The 18,696-nt window shown below is 39.7% G+C and overlaps 1 protein-coding gene across 1 annotated transcript in view; it reads left to right on the top strand.

Moving 5' to 3' along the window:
- Positions 1 to 1,620: 1,620 nt before the first annotated feature.
- Positions 1,621 to 18,696, top strand: part of LOC142378247 (noelin-2-like) — a 48,871-nt gene continuing 31,795 nt past the window's right edge. The window contains exons 1-2 of the mRNA XM_075462535.1: positions 1,621 to 2,192; positions 14,301 to 14,450. Of these exons, the coding sequence (XP_075318650.1) occupies positions 2,049 to 2,192; positions 14,301 to 14,450 (294 nt within the window). The 5' untranslated portion in view covers positions 1,621 to 2,048. The remainder of the gene's footprint in view (positions 2,193 to 14,300; positions 14,451 to 18,696) is intronic.

The raw sequence follows: 18,696 nt of genomic DNA, 5'->3' as shown, positions 1-18,696 counted from the left end.
TTGAATCACCAGTTAACCTAACATGCATATTTTTGGACTATAGGAGGAAGCCAGATATAACCAACGCAATCTCCTTACTCAGTCTTGCAGTTCAACTCTCAGTCTTTCTCAGGTTAGATTAGATTAGATTAGATTAGATTCAACTTCATTGTCATTGCACAGAGTACAGGTACTGAGACAACGAAATGCAGTTTAGCATCTAACCAGAAGTGCAAAAAGCAGTTAAAGTGCAGAGTATGTGCATATGTAAAGTGTAGTAGTAAATAAATACAAATGTAGAATGAAAAGGTAGATGGAATAAGTACAATGAATTACACTGTGAGGTAGTATGGAATAAATGGAATGAATACAATACGGTCTGTCTGTATTGTCTGTCTGTTTGTATTGTCAGGTATTGTCAATACAATACAATACAATACATTGTCTGTATTGTCAGGTCTGTCTGTTTGGGGGTTCTGGTTCTGATTCAAGCCAATTATGGTACTATACTAAAAATTTAAGCTACAACAGTTTATCTTAAAATCAACTGTGCACACAATGATGATCACAGAAAGGAACTCATCAAGACAGATGAACATAAGGTACATAATGTCGAGCACAGAACTAAAAAACGGCTTTCCAGAAGAGACTGGTCTCTGCTGTAAGGCGCTTATATAAAACTACACACCACAGTGCAGCCAAAATTAAAAACTTGAAATGCCCCAAGGGTAGAAATAAATCAATTGTCAGATTATTTCAGAAGGAAGGTGCAGAGTAAGAAAAACTGGATTTACCAACTTCAGTAAATAATGCTGTTGCTTTTAGAGTAATTAAGTTATTTGGATTTGTTCTCTAAGGGCACGCATTAAAGGGCTGATGTAATGTAAGTTTTTATCAATAAATAAAACCCAGCTTCTGAGAGCGAGTACCGACCAACCTCAGCACACAGCTCACAATGATCTTAGCGAATCTGGGTGCAGAATGAAAAACAGTTGAAGCTGAATTTCAGTTTCAATTTCATTCAGACAAAATATCACCGCAACAAAAAGCATTTTCTCCCATTGCACAGGTATAAAAATGATTTATCCCTGTAAAATAAACCAATTTTTCTTGATTTTCAGTCTTTCTCAACTGTTTTTGTTTGTTTATCCATGAAAAAACTCAAGACAAAGGCGACTTCTTCAGATGATTTGATCAAATCTAACGGGACACTGCTTGCACAGTTGCATTGATGGCACATATTGATGGCCATATGGTGGCAGTGTTGCATTAGCTTGCGATGCTCGTGCCAACACACAGTCACGTATGCACACAGATAAGAAACAGGTCATTTTCGAGCAATGGTCATTTAATCAATAAAAAGGAAAACGGGGATATAGAGGAGAAGAAACGCTTGGGTTGACACAGTCTGGTGAGAGGAGAAAAGGAAGAAAAGGAAAAGACAAGGTGGATAAATGTTGAAAGAATGTCTTTTTTTCTTTTAAATCCTGCTGCTCGCATTACATTAAGCACTGCTTCGTTAAACGTTGCTCAAAAAGAGTTTTTGCTGCTCAGATGAAGACGTTTAGAAAAAGAAGTGAGAGTCTGACTGAGCAATGAAGGGGTGTGTCTGAGAGAGAGTGGAGGCAGGGATGGAGAGGCAGAGAGTTAGTGGTTAAATGAGAGAGCAGTGCTGGCTCAGCCACAACGCCTCACTGCCAGACGAAGGAAGGAGTCCAGGAAACACACACACATTTCAAACCAGTTGTTTCTAGGAGCGTCCCCTGCAGCCTGAGCTGAGCCTTGGATTTTTGGACTTGTGTCTTCACATGGAGGCATCTGGAGTGGCTTGTGTGTCAGGATTTATTCTCTAACTTGTGGCTTGTGTCGAAAGGAGAGACTCCAGCAGTGGGGGGAAAAAAAAAATCTCTTTTTTTTCCAAGAAGGAAAGGTGCTTTGCGTGCGCACAATGTTTTACCTGTAGCATCATGTTGTGTACGTGTTGTTTTTGAGATGACTGCTGCCAGCGCTTTGGTCTGTGTGTGAGAGCACGACAGAGTTTCGGATTGTGTGAATGTGTGTGCGTCAGGATGAGTGTTCCCATGTTGAAGATCGGTGCGGTGCTCAGCACCATGGCTATGGTAACTAACTGGATGTCCCAGACCCTGCCGTCGCTGGTTGGACTCAATGGAACCATCATCTCTTCTGAGGGCACACATGAGCGGATCGTCAGCGTATGTATTATCCGTACACAGTCCACTGTACACAAAGATGAGATGTTTTCCAAAAAAACAAAGTATTTGATTACAAGTCATTTAAAACATTTCAGTTGATCCGTTAACCTGCTACTGAAACTGTTTTGTGTTCTTTAGTGGAGCATAAAATGCATTTTTCTTCTATTTTCTAACACATCAACACATCCTCTCAATACAAATAGTTACATAAGCTCTCAAATATGTCATGCTTGATGAGGTAACGGCCAGCTTTTTTGATAAGGTAAAAGAAACGCGCAGAATATCCAGAATTATGTCAAATTTAGGGATATTTCTTCCAGATTTTTAATTGTTTACCGGGGCAGAAAAATAGGTTGAAGAAGTTACGAGAATAGATCAATAAAGGAGAACATATTCACAACACAGTCTGAGATGAAGATTGCAAATAAAAAAAGATGAATAGCACTGATGAAACGAATAAATAACCTTGTCTGTTACCGTGACTCACGAAGAACACACGCAGGATGTGCACACACATGTATTATAAAGCCCACTGCTGCACACACAGTTAATAGGATTGCTCTGTCTCAGACTCACTGGAGTGATATTTCTCCTGGGGAGGGCTGACTCACCCATGGGACATCCAGCAATTTGTTGCCTTAGCAACACCCTGGCAACTACAGACATGAAGATGGACCACTGCGCACATGGATGTCTTAACCTTACTGTATATGCTCAGCGTATGCACGCCTGTTTGTGTTCGAGGCATTACTCATCAGTTTACACATTCACATTATGGAGAAACTCTCTTTACTGTAGAGTCCAAAGACTGTTTGATTTCAAGGTTCAGATCGGTTTTAGAGGCACTGGTAAGGCTTATCTTTGGTCTGGGTTATAACCTATAACCAAAAGAATGTAGGTTAATTTGATGTCTTTTAAAGGGACCAAGTGTGTGTTTGAAGGCTTTGGGCTTTGCATGATTTAGCTTTCTGGCTCAAAAGGCACCCCTCATTTGCTGTGTAGTGGTACTTTGCAAGTTCAGCAAAAGTACAAGCAGTCTTATGCAAGTGGACGCCCACACACAAAACACACAAAGAGGGAGTGCATGAGGACAGATGGAGCTGTTGGAAGGGCTCCTTGGGAACAGTGTTTATTCACAGTTTATTGACAGAAAATCTCTTAAATCTTAAGCTGTTGTCTCTCTGGAAACCAGCCTGATGGTGTGTGTATTTGATTGGAAGCTGGAAAGCTCGTTGACTACATTTCTTCTTTTTTTTTTTTGTCTGATGTAACTAACAGCCCTTTCAGATGAACCTCACATGAACCAACAAAACCAGACGTGTTTCAAATGTATTCAAATTTGCTGAATTGGTTTGATTTGCTGAATATGATTTGGCAGGCTTTGTATTACACTCGCAGAGAGTAATTTTAACCAGTCATCCATCACTTTCAGAAAAACTATGTTATTTGTCTTTACCCTTTTCTACGCTCTACCTTTTAATTTTGGCATGTTTTGACCATTAACTCACTATTTTGGCATATTTCCTTTGATAACTAGCCTGACTACGTCATACTCACGATTCTAGTCAGAATGTGAGTCTGATACCGCTCGATAGAGATTTGAGTATGGGGCGTGTTTCAACCGAACCAGGAGAAAAAATACTTCTTCGCTCAATTGGATAGACCTACAACCAATCAGAGCAACGTAGTATGTGACGTAGATTAAGCGACACACACTTGTTGTAGGAAGGACGGCAAAAACATCTTTTCTATCGATAAAAGCCTTTATCGCGTTCCTCTGTTCGTCTTTCAAAATGAATGCAATGTGGAGATCCTGTAGAACAGACTCGATGGCAGAATCTACACACCCTAGCTCTCCAGCGGCAGCCATGTTTGTTTCAAACGAAGTCAAACCAAGCGCTCTTTAGTGACGTAGTCGATAATGTCCCTGTTGATCATCTGTCCATCATCGTATAAAGCCCGCCCTGGCAATCTGATTGGGTCGACTGTTTTGATGTCGAGCATAGAGATTTCCCAACTGAGCAGAGCCAGACCCAACTTCCCCACCAAAACTTTTATGGGCGGGGCTAAGTTCGTCTGGCACCCAGGCTATTTGATAACTTCCGCTTACATTGCAGCAGATGCAGCTCCTGCTTGGGAATCATGTGTAAAATAAGATATGACACTGTTTTTCTTTAAGTGTTTTACATTTCTCTCGCCAACAGTTTGCTAACCGCAGAAATATGTCTTGTTTCCTTCTGTTCTCTCTCTGTATTTACACTGATAACGATCAGTTCAGCTGCCTGTAGATTTTTATCATATCTCTCGTGTGTGAAATGGGCCCTAAGGTGCCTTTTGTCCTCCCCCGTTTGATTACATCAAGCAGACTCAACAAGCAACGCTTATATTCTCATTGCATCCACGTTTTCCAATCCTAAATCCTCCCTGGCTCCCTAAATTACAGCATCAAGGCCACCACACCAAACCCAGCTGATGGATTGATCTGATCTTTCTCTTCAGGCCTCCAGACTCCGATCCCGTGTTCCTTCTCCGACCTCCATCCTTGCAGCCTTTTCCTTTGCCATTATTCTTATTCAGAGTTTGGAGGGGCAGCTTCTCAGCCACCTTACCGTGACAGGCTGGTGAATGTCAGGTGGAGCTCAGCAGTTCCTTTACATTGTTCTAAAATGTTAACAGTAAGTAGGTCAAAGAGAGGATTGGGTGAAGTCTCACTGTAATGAGCTCATAATCTCCTGTCTGCGCTAATATGATGTGTTGTGACACTGGTTCAATGTTCAAACCTAATGAGGTCCAAAATAAACCACCAAAAAAAAAAAAAAAAAAAACAAGAATAGGAAACCCGATTTTTATTTATATGACGGAGCAGGTCTCTTGCTCTGAGCTGCAGCCTGAAATAGCTGAACAAATAGAGGCTGTGTCGTGTGTGCGAAAGAGTAAAAGCATTTTTCTGCGTAGCCACAAATGCTCATTAGGTGGGAAACAGGGTGATGATGACGGGCACTAAACCTAAATCAAAGGCGCCAAGCCCATTTTTCCCAAAGAATGCTGGTGCAAGACTCGTCCCACATAATGTTTTCACAGTCATTAAACTTTTATACTTCCCTCCCACTCGTGATTGCTTGTTTTTCTACTGCGCGCTCGCCAGGGAATGGGGAGGGTTAGGTGTTAAAAGTAGGTTATGTGGTCAGGGTTGGGATTAACGCACATTGTCAGGTCTACATGTTTGGACTACTGCAATAATGTAAATGGAAGCAGATCACAGATTTCCATATTCATGAGACCCATGCCATCGTGTGAATCCTACATCACAAAAGGAAAAACATCCGAGAAATTTCCATCTCAGTCCACAACTCTGAATTGAGAAAATCAGTGGGGTCACATGGCACAGAAAGGATCGGATTATTGGCTAAATTACAATAAGACTGAGCTGAGCAAGGGTAATTCTCCTTGGATATATGGCGGTGAATGAATGGGATCAGAGGCACAAAGCGTGTCATACCCCGGTATGATAGGTGGTGCTGTACCCATTCCAACTGTTGCTAATAGAGCCACTTCCTGTTGATCTCTTCACCACCAACAACAACAACAAACTCAGGCATTGGAGAAAGATGGAGAACGCAGAGCAAGATGAAGCTACGACCCTCTACATTTGGTCTGTGATGAGCTGCTTGTTGCACAAACGCGATTGTGAGGGACCGAGCCGGTCAAGCACGAGGACACAGAAATGATTTTCAAGAAAAAAAAAAGAAAAAAAATGGGTTTATTCCCCAAAAAATAACAAACTTCAAACAATAGTTACAGGGCCCTTAAAAGAGGTTAAATGAAGAAACTAAACTCAAAGCCAAAAATCTAGGTTTTAACATAACCTTAAGCTAACGGTTCAAAAATAAAGAAAATTGACCTGACACACAACAAACAAAGGGGACTTAAATGTTGGCTGATCAGACCATAGCGACACACTGAGGAAGAAGGGAAACATCTACACAAATTTAACTAACAAAAGTAACTAAACACAGTTAGCTCAAGAATCAACTTAAATGACTAATAACTAAACAAAGTTAACAAAATAAGCAAATCACAAAAGCAAAGAGAACTAATGCAAAAATTAAAATGAAGACTCCATAGTCTTCCGCCATGGAAGTCTAGATGGTATCACCCAATCAATGTGGGATTGGAGTGTGCCAGCCAGAGTTCCAGGTACTCCCCCACAGCACCAACAAAAGAAAGAACAACAAAATAAATATTTGACTAAATTAATCATACAAAAGCCAACTAAAAGTGCGCGCTACAAATAGAACCAATGTATTATGATATCATCAAATGAAAACAAACAACCTATATATTTGCAGAGGTGGAAAGAGTACAAAAATATTTTACTCAAGTACAAGTACTGTTACTGTTGAAATTGTACTCAAGTACAAGTAAAAAGTAAATAATTTAAAATGTACTTTGAGTAAAAGTAAAAAGTTACTTTTTCACAATCTGTGTTTTCTGCCTCTACTGTGAAGCCCACATCCGTGTAACGGATGCCAAATGGCTGAGTGGAGTGGCTAACTGTCGCAGGATCACCTCAGTCATTTGCTTCAGCTCAAATCTGTTGCCAAATGCAATAGGGAAATGTCTATGTATTTTCCCCTCCTCGCCCAATACAGCCTCGAAATATGACCCACTACACAGATTGCCATGCCTTCTACACTGCCCTGACTTTACAAAGCATTATACAAGAAATGTGAAAGTCAACTTTGGCGCCGAAATCTCCTTGCTTGCCTGTTTGCACCAATCGTTCGTGAACACATGATAAGCCCAATGTCACTGCTACAAAGACAGTTGGTTTCAGCACCGAAAATAGTCATTGGCTACCCCTGACAGTTTACATATCTGCGGTTATCAATTCAAACATTGGGCTTATTTGTTTTGTTTAATATTCTTTCTGGCCTGATGGACGTATATGTGGTAGGACCAATAGTACTCGAGGTCAGTGGGTAAGACGGATAACGGCAGGTTAGCAAGCGGACGTGCTCATACTATTAGCCAGCTGAATAAGCACATTAGTTGGCATTGCTAATTGCCGTTACAGTGCCAACAACAGGTTGCTAATTCAATATTATATTAGCAGTATCATACACAGTTTTCGGGACATGGCTAGGACTCCTAGCCTTGTCAGTTTAAACATGGAAAGGGAACGAGAAACATGACTTACCTCAACGTGCTTACGCAGATTAGATGTCGAATTCTTGTAAGCCGAAATTTTGGACTTCTTTGGTACACATAGTGTGCACTCCATAACATAACTATCACCCCGTTTTTCCGTGAAGCTAAACATCTTACTCAGATAGGGCCAGGGGTGCACTAGGTCAGAAGAACTGCTCTCCGTATTTCCATTGTCCGCCTCCATGTCTGACTCTGCCATCCTCGTCTGAGTGAGTGACAGTTCGCACGCGCCAACACTCTTTATAGTAGGCTAGAATTCTAGAGCCATACCGGCGCAGGGGCACAACGTTCAGTATTTGCATCCCATAATAATTCATTACCAGAACGCAAATTTTTTTTTACTCAGTAACGCTTGTGCTGTAAAATGTACCGAAGTACATTACTTGAAAGAAAATGTACTTAAGAGTAAAATTACACATTTTAAAAAGTAGTTAAAAAAGTACAAGTACACAAAAAAGCTACTCAATTACAGTAACGCGAGTAATGTAATTCGTTACTTTCCACCTCTGTATATTTGTGCTACCAAAAACGTGTATATGTAAACTCAGAATGAAAGTGTTGGTGTGTGGGGTTACCGACTGTGTGGCTGCAGGTGTGGCCATCACAGCGATGCCCAACGGAGCATTCTCCATCGCGTTGTTTGTTTCTTTCTGACGGCGACAACAACAGGAACATCGTCTCCTTTGACTTCCGGGTCACGACCCCGGGAAAACATCTGGAGCATGCGCAGAACGCAAAGTCTAATTCACCACGTGCTTCAGCGTCTGGCTTTGTTCTTAGACATTATGAATGAAATAAGTCTCAGTACTTTTCCATTATGTCCTAAAGTGATCCAGGAGTAGAAAGACAAAACAATTAGGAAAGCCTGGCAAAGCAAGGGCAGATTCACACTCACACACACACACACACACACACACACACTGTTTTGGGCTGATCCAGAGAATATGACGAAACATGTTGAACCTACTCATGTCCAATCATACTCGGTCGAGTGTGAGTCCAACCTATGAGGCTATAAATGCAAATGATACCCGGAAATCGAGGCGCAGTCTGACAGACTTCCTGCGGGGACTCTTTCCCACTGAGCCCAGCGCTGATATGCTTTGACGTGTGACTACAAATAAAGACTTAATTTTCACTTGAATTACTCCGGTCCGTTCTTGAGCTTCCAACTAAAAGAACCGAATCTAACAGTCTACAAGCAGGTTTAGAGTGACTTTCAACCCAGTTATATCGGGGTCTGAATCCGATCCGATTTCTTGCCAGATTAAGGTGTCTACATGAACTTAATGACTCAGTCTGATTTTAATTTAGCCAATAATCCGATCCTTTCAGTGCCATGGAACCCCACTGAATAATACATTTGGGTCAAAAAGACAAATCCATTTCCTGGTGAGACTGGTCAGGACAATAATCTGAACCATTGAATTTTCAAGTTTCTGAATGTTTGATTGAAAACCGACATAAATCAGTAAAATTAAAGTGAATTCCTGCTATGAATCCCCTGCAGTAATAAAATGCTGGCGTAAACAGCAAAAGTGAACAACATGATTAAAAGTTTCATGCATGAGCACCCATTCTTTGATAAAATGTAGATTTAAAAAAAAAAAAATAAAAAAAAATAACTTTATTATAACCTCTCACATGTAAAACTTGTCAACTTATTGAACTTTTTTTTAAGCAGTTACATCGCCCAAGACTTTTTTTTTTTTGTGATGAAGGAATTTTAGTATGAATCCAGTCAGTTTCAAGGCAAAGTCAAGGCAACACATCCAGGACACGCCAGATAAATATCGGCTTCTGGTTGACATTATTCCATTTAACAATATGCAGCCAACAAGCTTAATATTGTCTGAAACTGATGCACATCTGTGCATCCTGAATTAAATGGTTAAAAGAAAAACGAGACAACTCAATGAAAGATATATCAAAGAAATCAGACAACCCAACTGTATTATTCTTGTAAAGAGATTTTGATAAAAGTACCCTGCACATCTGGCATAGACAGAGCAACATTTACAGTCATCTGGGGCTTTGTTACTGGCTATCTTATGATGGGATGATAATGAACACCTACTCTTTTTTTTTTAGTTTGGTTTCAACCAATTATTCAGGGATACATCTGATTTGTCAGATGTGGAATGCTTCACTTACATGCAGTTGATTTTTCGCACTGAGAGTGGAGAGAGCAGCAAGACTGGAGCAGGAAACCCAGAATAACAAGTTGTGTCTTTTTTTTTTTAACTCAAGAGGAACTATCTGGTGATTACTTTCTGTGGATTTATCAATACTGCGAGTGGCCTATTTGTCACGGAAGTAATCATGTGCTTCAGTGGGAAAAATGAGCAAAAAACAGTTCTCTGCTGGGAATTGTTGATGAATATTTCTGTTTTTGCCCATTTGCTTTCCTCTTTTTGAAAATGCACTTCAATTTTTATTTTAGAAAAGTAAAAGCAAGGGAGAAAAACCCCAGCTGAAATATTAAAAAAAATAAATAAATCTACCCCATATACCTCAACCATATAAATAAAATTAGTTTAGATGCAATTCAGTTTTTCAAGCAAAGCTTTCAATTCAATTCAACGTAGAGTCAATGTGATACATTCAGTTGTATAACACTACCTAATCATAACATTAAAGTCTGACGACTAGGGCTGGGCGAGTTATTATCACGTTAACTTGTTAATTATTTAACGCCGATAAATATTTTATCGCGCATTAACGCAGGTTTTATTATTGTAAAAGTCTGTTGAATGCATCACATTCACACAGTTACAGCAAACACCACGAAGCATGGAGTGATAAAATAAAAATAAACTAGCAGGTAACGTCACCGCTACAGGTGTGAAGCTAACGGAGCTAACCGGCGCTACTTCCTGTTTTACTTGTTTCAACAAAAGCACGTATTTCAAAATAATTTTTTTTTTTAAAACTCCTGCATTTACAGCCAAGTTGAATTGTCTTCTCAGCGTAGTAGTTCCAGTCTAAAATATCACTTAAAGGCAAAACACACAACTGATAGCAGCAAGTCATTCAAGGAAACAGACAGTGGAGCGAGGCTTCTACATAAAAACTACAGAAAGATGCTGATGTTAAAAGTGTGTTTGCACAACAAATGTTATGGCACTTTCATTCATATGGCAGCACATTTAAAATAAAGCTAAATGCTAAAAGCTATACGCTACTTTTGGATTCATTTCTGGATTTTGCGTACAAATGCGATTAATCGTGATTAATTAGATTAAATATCTTAATCGTTGCCCAGCCCTTTTAAAAAGATTTCGTTCTTTCCTCTTTTTTGAAAATACACTCCAATTTTTATTTTAGAAAAGTAAAAGCAAGGGAGAAAAACTCCAGCTGAAATATATTTTTTTTTACCCCATATACCTCAACCACGTAAATACAATTAGTTTAGATGCAATAAGTTTTTCAAGCAAAGCTTTCAATTCAATTCAACGTAGTCAACGTGATAGATTCAGTTGTATAACACTACCTAATTATAACATTACATTAAAGTCTGACTACTCAATCTATTCAGGGATCTTTGTAGGTCTAAACAACACAAGAGGAAATCAAGTAAACATACTTTTTAAATTTGGAGTTTGAATATTTTGGTTGAAAGATGTTATTTTGTTGTCCATGAAAACAATGATGCAACCGAATATGTGAACGAAACAGCAATTATGGGCTTAGGTGTCTATTACTTTGGACTGTTTAGATCATCTCTGGAGCAGATTTTTTTCATTAGCTCCAAAGGGAGCTTCAGGTGCATCTGTGGATGCAGAGATTGGAAGCTCTCCAGCTCCGCTGCTGGCCCTCCTGGACACAAACATGTAGAAGATGTCACAGCGAGTTTTAGCTGCAAATGACGAATATCAGAACATCAGGTTTGGACGCGGATGTCTCTGATGCAGTCGAGTACAATAAAGTGCAAAGGAGCATGCACTCTCCTTTTTGCAAACATAAATGGACACTTAAATCGCTATCTGCATCCAGCACATTTTATTGAACCTGTAGGTTGAATCAGACAAAAACCTTTCAAAGGGAAAATATTTGTTTCCATGAAAGACCGCCGTCTGACTTGAATGCTGATGCTGATATTCTGTGCGATACGTAAACAACATTAAAGCACTCCAAAGGCTATAAAACTGGGTTTAAGCAGTGCCAGCATTCTTCAAAGCACAGCACACGGCATCAGTAATGTTTATTTTTTGTATGTTTTATGTTATTTGCTCACCTTTACACCATTATATGGCTTTCTTTGTCAAAGTCATTACTTTTATCTAGTATGTCCTCTTCTATAGTGTCGTATATTGCAGAGCATATAGGAGGCAGGACTTGTGTGCAGCCTGAGGGGAAGCAGCTTCTGAAGATTGCGATTCAGGGCAAAATAATTCATAACAGCCTTCTCTGTGTTCCTGGGGCTTGTGCTGTCTGCAGCACATAAGTGGAGGGAAATAACTTTCACAGATTTGAATTTCCTTTTTAGACGTAAAAGTTGCACCAGTTGAAATTGAATTAGTTTGTTTTCCATGTCAGAAAAGACATCTCAGTGTTTGTCAAACTGTCCAACACATACTGATATTCTAATTTGAATTACTTTAACCTCAAGAGTACATTTCTTAGTAACAATATTCAGTATTCTTATTAAAGGGATAGTTCGCCTCTTTTGAAATGAAGCTATATGACATCCCATATCAGCAACATCATTTATGAACAGGCAATGATACGAAGGGAGAGAAAATAGGGCCAAGTTCGTAGGTTACAATATATATCAAAATGGTTTAAACCTAGCCCACAAGATGAACCATGGATAAATATAGAACAAGCATTATGTGATAATCTGGAAATCTCTGACCTGCCACTTATTAGTCCAAACGTAAAACATCATAAATGTTTTTCAGAAGCATTAACATCAGCACCTCTCTGACAGCCTGGTGGGAATTTCTTAAAATTACAAAGTCCTCACTTCTCCCGTGTAAACTTACACCCATCTGGAACAACCCTGACATCCTGCAAAACAAAAAAAATGCTAAACTTTACTCTATGGAAGAACAACAGAATAAAACATCTGGAACATATTGTCCAAAATGGAAATTTGATTTCATTCGATGCGCTCATATCACAACATGGGATAGGAAGCAATACATTTCTAGAATACCAACAACTTAAGTCTATAATAACTAAGAAATATATGTGCTGCGAACTATCCCTTTAAAGAATTGTGGAAGCAAACTTGCCCGAGCTATCTCGGTCACTGGGTGTATGAATGTAGAGTAAAAAACGTGGCATCTCAAACATTTGCTAAAAAAAAAAAGTTGATTCCTTTTATCATTTTTATAAGGAAATTAAAAACAACAGTTTTTCACTGCTTTTTTTCCACTGAGGACATGAAAGGGTTAACTGGAAAATTCAGAGTGAAGTTGGGGCTTGTAGCACTTTCACAGAATTAATCGATTTAAAACGACTGACTGATTGTCAATATAATAAGACAACGCAGCATGCCTCAAGAACATGCTTTAAAGGGATAGTTGGCCTCTTTTGACATGAAGCTGTGTAACATCCCATATCAGCAACATCATTTATGAACATCTTCTTACCCCTTGCTGCATCCTGTGAGCAGAGTTCCAGCCTCGTTTTGGTGTTGATGAAGGTAGTCCGGCTAGTTGGCTGGGGTTTGAAAAATAAAACGTTTTGCTTCTCAAAACAAAATGCGTTCAACAGAGTAATACATTTGCATCACAAAATGGTTCTCCAGGAAAAAGTCAGACCTCACAATCGCTTGGCCCTATTTTTCCTCTCCCTTCATATCACTGCGTTCAGCCACCTAGCGACAGCCGCGCCTGTTAGGGTGTTTGCTGCTCGGTCTGGACAGCCTACACAGCAGGCAGTGATACGAAGGGAGAGAAAATAGGGCCGAGAGATTGTGAGATCTGACTTTTTCCTGGAGAACCATTTTGTGATGCAAATGTATTACTCTGTTGAACGCATATTGTTTTGAGAAGCAAAGCGCTTTATTTTCAGGAACCTTGCCAACTAGCCGGACAACTTTCGTCAAAACCAAAACGAGGCTGGAACTCTGCTCACAGGACGCAGCAGGGGGTAAGAAGATGTTCCTAAATGATGTTGCTGATATGGGATGTCATACAGCTTCATGTCAAGAGGCGAACTGTCCCTTTAAGGACTATGAGTGTCAACAAGGGGGTGGATGGAGGACACGGATGCAGACTTTTTCCAAAAGAAAGCTTGATTTATTATACAAAAAAAACAAAGTAACAATACAAAGCGCGGCTAAGCCAGATTAAAAAAAAACTATGAAGAACAAACAAAAAGACTTGGCATGGCAAGGAATAAATAAATACTTAGCTTAGTGAAAAACGACGTGGAACATGGGAATAACGGGAATCATGTCATGCAGGTCAGGTATGAAAGGCAAACAAAGATCCAGCAACAAGATGGGGGAAACTGCAAACTAAATAGGGAGTGAGTGATTAAGTGAGTGGGTGCAGCTGGTGGGGAATGAGCAGGTGAGGGGAATGAACTAATTAACTGAGTGAGGGGAAAAACAATGGCAAAACCTAACACATGAGATGACTAAAAACCAAAATGTAATCTAAAACATGATAACGAAAAACAATAGTCCCAAGGCGTGACAATGAGTAGTCCCTGCAAGTGCCATACATTTCAATACAATGTCTTTTTTTAACTGAAAACCTGAAACTGTGGCAGTGTAAAACGCTTGCATGCATTTTCATTGTGTGTATCAGTCTGGGAAAAAGCAACTATTGAGAACACAATGTGTGACTTTATTTTGGGATTCTCTTTCCTTTGCTTATCCTCTGCTGAGAGCGCGGCTCCCGCGGTGACTTCATTAACACAGACCCTGTTTGTGTCCAGGGATTGTACCCCGGCTCAGAGGAAGGCTGGCAGGTGTACAGCACGGCCTCAGATCCCGATGGCAGGTGTGTGTGCACGGTCGTGGCTCCTGCAAGAAACCTGTGCAAACGAGACCCTCGAAACCGACAGCTTCACCTGCTGACGGAACAGGTGAGTGTTTGTCCCATTCTTGAGTTCATCCCTGCTCGTCTGAGTGGTCGGCGTTGCAATGCAGCACGGGGGAGAGGCAGCGTGCTGGAGTGAAATATTCCAGACCGTCTCTGTTCTGACATTTTCAGAAATCACACACACAGGCGGATTTCACTGACAGATGTATCTCTGATACATCAGTGGCTGAATTCTCTGCAGACTGCTCATCATTCAACATGCCAGAAGAGTTTAGACTCAAAGAAAACCCTGACAGATGGGTGGGAAAGAAAAATTTAGTTCTCCACCGCAGGCTGAAGCTCAGTATGTGACCATGTGCACTTGCTTCTGTATAAAAGTGTGTGTGCATATACGAGGTTATACATTTGACTGCATAAGCACATTTCTCTCAATGTATATCCCAAGAGAGGAATAAAAGTGATTTGTGACTGAGACTGATGAATTATTGAACACCATCAGGCCAGCAAACATTTCTCAAAGCAGGCCCTACTGTGAGGATCACACATCAGGATATAAGCCCAATGAATTGCTCCCAAAGAAAGAGCGAGTCCCAGCAAAGCAAAGGTCTTTGTGTCGTTCGTTGCTTTATATTACATCCTGTTCTCTCTCCGAAAAGAACCAACGGAGATGTGAGAGGAGGATGAATGTGATCAAAAGTAACCTCTTCTCCTCTCCTAACTCTGATGCTGTCTGGAAGCTTTTGTATTTATGAATCTTAATCAGCTCAGCGTGTCGCAGCAAGTGACACCTCGATCCTGCTGTGAGTGGGAAAGCGTGTGTGTGTGTGTGTGTGTGTGTGTGTGTGTGAACGGGTGTTTTTTACACATGTTTTTCTGCTCGTCTCCGGCCTCTGCAGCGTGATTTACTCCAGGAGATGAGTGGGTGGATTTGTTTTGTTTATCAATTCTGGATATCTGGGCCATTTTCACTTTTTTTTTTTCTCCCCACTTTTCTTTTCACCGTTTCAAAAGAGACTTGATGTATCTGTTAGCGTTTCAAGATGGTTAATGAGAAGCAGCGTGAAAGTGTTTGATTTTTGTTTGTTTTTAGAGCAGAAGCTACTCTTACTGAGAAACTTGGGTTTTAATGAATCTTATGAGACCTCTTCCAAGATGTTGTTGCATCTTCTGATGAAACAATTACCAAAAATCTTCTGAAATATCAGCTGCATACTTCCAAATTGTACATTTTTAAGTTCCTTCAGAATTTTTTGGGGGGGATTTATTCTATTTCTTTCTCATTTAGTAGAAAATGTAAATATAAAATATAAATATGTTAATCTGGCCTCACCCACATCTCCACCCAGCAGCAGCAGACACCAGCTTCTCCGGTCTCAGTTAATCAATGACCAAATTACGAGGAGTAATATTGGTGTAATTCAGACATGCATTTTCATATCCAACGTGTTATTACTGTATTTTCATGAAAGCCCAGTGAAAATAGAAAAATAAGAAATCAATAAATTCAGTCACGTCTTTGATGCAGTGAATGATTCTCAAGAAAACCAAAATAATGATAAAGGTCTTAATAAATCATAATAATTCAACCTTTAATGAAATTTTAATTTTAATTAAGAATGCAAAGTTAATGTCACCTATCGCTTTGTTTGGATGCCATAATGTATACTCCCTTGCACCAAACCTTTGTGTGTCTTCTGTGTGCTCAGATCCTGAATTCTGACTTCAGGAAAGTGTATCGAGACTGTAGGATTAGCCTCTAAAATCGTATCCCGATCCATTTCTAATCTTCATAACTAAAAAAAATCTGTCCAATGCCATCAAAAAAAAAAAGAAGTTAAAGAATGAGTTCTTATAGTAAAACACCTCATCACAAACAATAACTCATCAAATCCACTACAGATACCTCACATTAATAGATATAATGGAAGTGTCACGATTAATTTGTTTTCTTGAATTTTTCGTCAATCAATATATCCTCCTCCCTGATATTTATATATAGACCCTAAAATATATGCTCTGGGCTGTATATTTTCTATTTTTTTTATATAAAAATATAGAACCCCTAATTTATTGTCAGATTGGATCAGCTCTGCATTTACACAACCTCTGAGAGAGCATGATCTAATGGACCCTCTGTGTCCAGCGGTCTGCTGCAAATGGCCTAATCAATGTAATATCGACATGTCCAACAGAGGGACTAATTGAAAAAGTTTTACTTTCACACCTTCTGATAGCGTTTTCTCACTTTATGTATACTATTCCCGTCTAATTCATTAAATGAAAGCAGAAAATATTTCTTCTATAAAGTACTTAAAGGGACAGTTCGCCTCTTTTGACATGAAGCTGTATGACATCCCATATCAGCAACATCATTTATGAACATCTTCTTACCCCCTGCTGCGTCCTGTGAGCAGAGTTCCAGCCTCGTTTTGGGGTTGATGAAGGTAGTCCGGCTAGTTGGCTGGGGTTTAAAAAATAAAACAGTGTTTTGCTTCTCAAAACAATATGCGTTCAAAAGAGTAATACATTTGCATCACAAAATGGTTCTCCAGGAAAAAGTCAGACCTCACAATCGCTTAGTGCTATTTTTTCTCCCTTCATATCACTGCCTGCTGTGTAGACCGAGCAGACCGAAGTGCAGAGCGAGCAGTCCCCTGCTTCCGAGCAGCAAACACCGTAACAGGCGCGGCTGTCGGCAGGCGGCAGCAGGCAGTGATACGAAGGGAGAGAAAATAGGGCCAAGCGATTGTGAGGTCTGACTTTTTCTGAATGGACGATTTTGTGATGCAAATGTATTACTCTGTTGAACGCATATTGTTTTGAGAAGCAAAACGCTTTATTTTTGTGGCCCCATAGAAAGAAAATGTTCATAAAGGATATTGCTAATATGGGATGTCATACAGCTTCATGTCAAAAGAGGCGAACTATCCCTTTAATGCTTAAAAACCAGGTACAATATTTCTGAGGAATTGAGAGGCCTCATGACCCAGCTCAAACATGCTGATGAAATTTAGCAAGCAGATCAGATTGCTCCGGGGGAGTAAGTCGGTTTCAGCTGCCAGTTAGTTTTTCAGCTGTAAATGAGGTCATATATTGGCTCAAAGGCGGCCAAAGTCATGAACTCTTCCAAGAATTTCAGTGAATTGTCTTTTAACTGATCTGTTGTGTTTCCACAAGAAAGGCACTTCTTTATGAAGACATTCTGTAACTTAGGATTAAACAAAGCACAGTTCATCTTTGCAGTTCGTATCTTCATTTTTCTTGAGAGGATTTATATTAAAACTTAAATGAAGAGTGAAACTTCTGTTTTAATGCTTTTTTAGTTACGGAAAAATGCATCACTCTTTCAGGCTGCACGGCGGTGTGGTGGTTGGCGCTGTCTCCTCACAGTTAGAAGGTTCCTGGTTTGAATGCCGACTGGGTACTTTCTGTGTGGAGTTTGCATGTTCAACCCATTCTTTCCGGGCACTCTGACTTCCTCCCACAGTCCAAAAACATGCATGTTAGGTTAATTGGGTGACTGTTGGAGTGAGTGTGAGTGCGCGTGGTGTTTTTTTGTCTCTTTTGTCTCTGTTTTGTCCCTGTGATGGGCCGGCGACCTGTCCAGGCACAGGTTACCCTGCCTCTTTTTTTCTAGTGGCATTCAAATCTGAAAACCTCGATCTTGGATAGATAGCGATACACTAATCTCTAGATACGATACACGATATTCAGCCAAAGATACGATTCGATACGGTTCGATACGATACGATTCGATACGATTCGATTCGATGCGATTCGATACAATTCGATACGATTCGATTCGATACGATACACTTACATCATTTTCTGGGGGAAAAAAGGGACAGTGTGATTTGACATGAATCGTCTCTGATTGGACCGGTGGTCCGACCTTTGAACCGGAAGGACAACACCGCCAGACAAACAGAAACAAACAAACATGTCGCAAACGTGAGAGCTGTGCACTTTATACAACATTTTTCTAAACTGAACTAATTTATCACTGTTTTGTAGAATGTGACCCCCTGGCATTGTATTGTATTACCTTAATGTTCTGTGTTTTCACTAATTGTAACGTCTGACTTCTCAATAGTTTTGAAAAGTAGTTTTTTTTTATTCATGAAGTTCTTTATTCATATACGGTAGTTAATAATATTTTATTCATATTGTTAATTTCATTCATCTAGTTTTTTATTTTATTATTATTTATTGGTATTATTTTTTATTTTTGTTTTTTATTAAAAACTATTTTTTTAATTGTTTTCAATTGTCTGACTTTTCAATAGTTC

Source organism: Odontesthes bonariensis, chromosome 4 (genome assembly GCF_027942865.1).
Source record: "Odontesthes bonariensis isolate fOdoBon6 chromosome 4, fOdoBon6.hap1, whole genome shotgun sequence".
Lineage (NCBI taxonomy): Eukaryota > Metazoa > Chordata > Actinopteri > Atheriniformes > Atherinopsidae > Odontesthes > Odontesthes bonariensis.
This window is presented reverse-complemented; position numbering and strand designations above follow the sequence as displayed.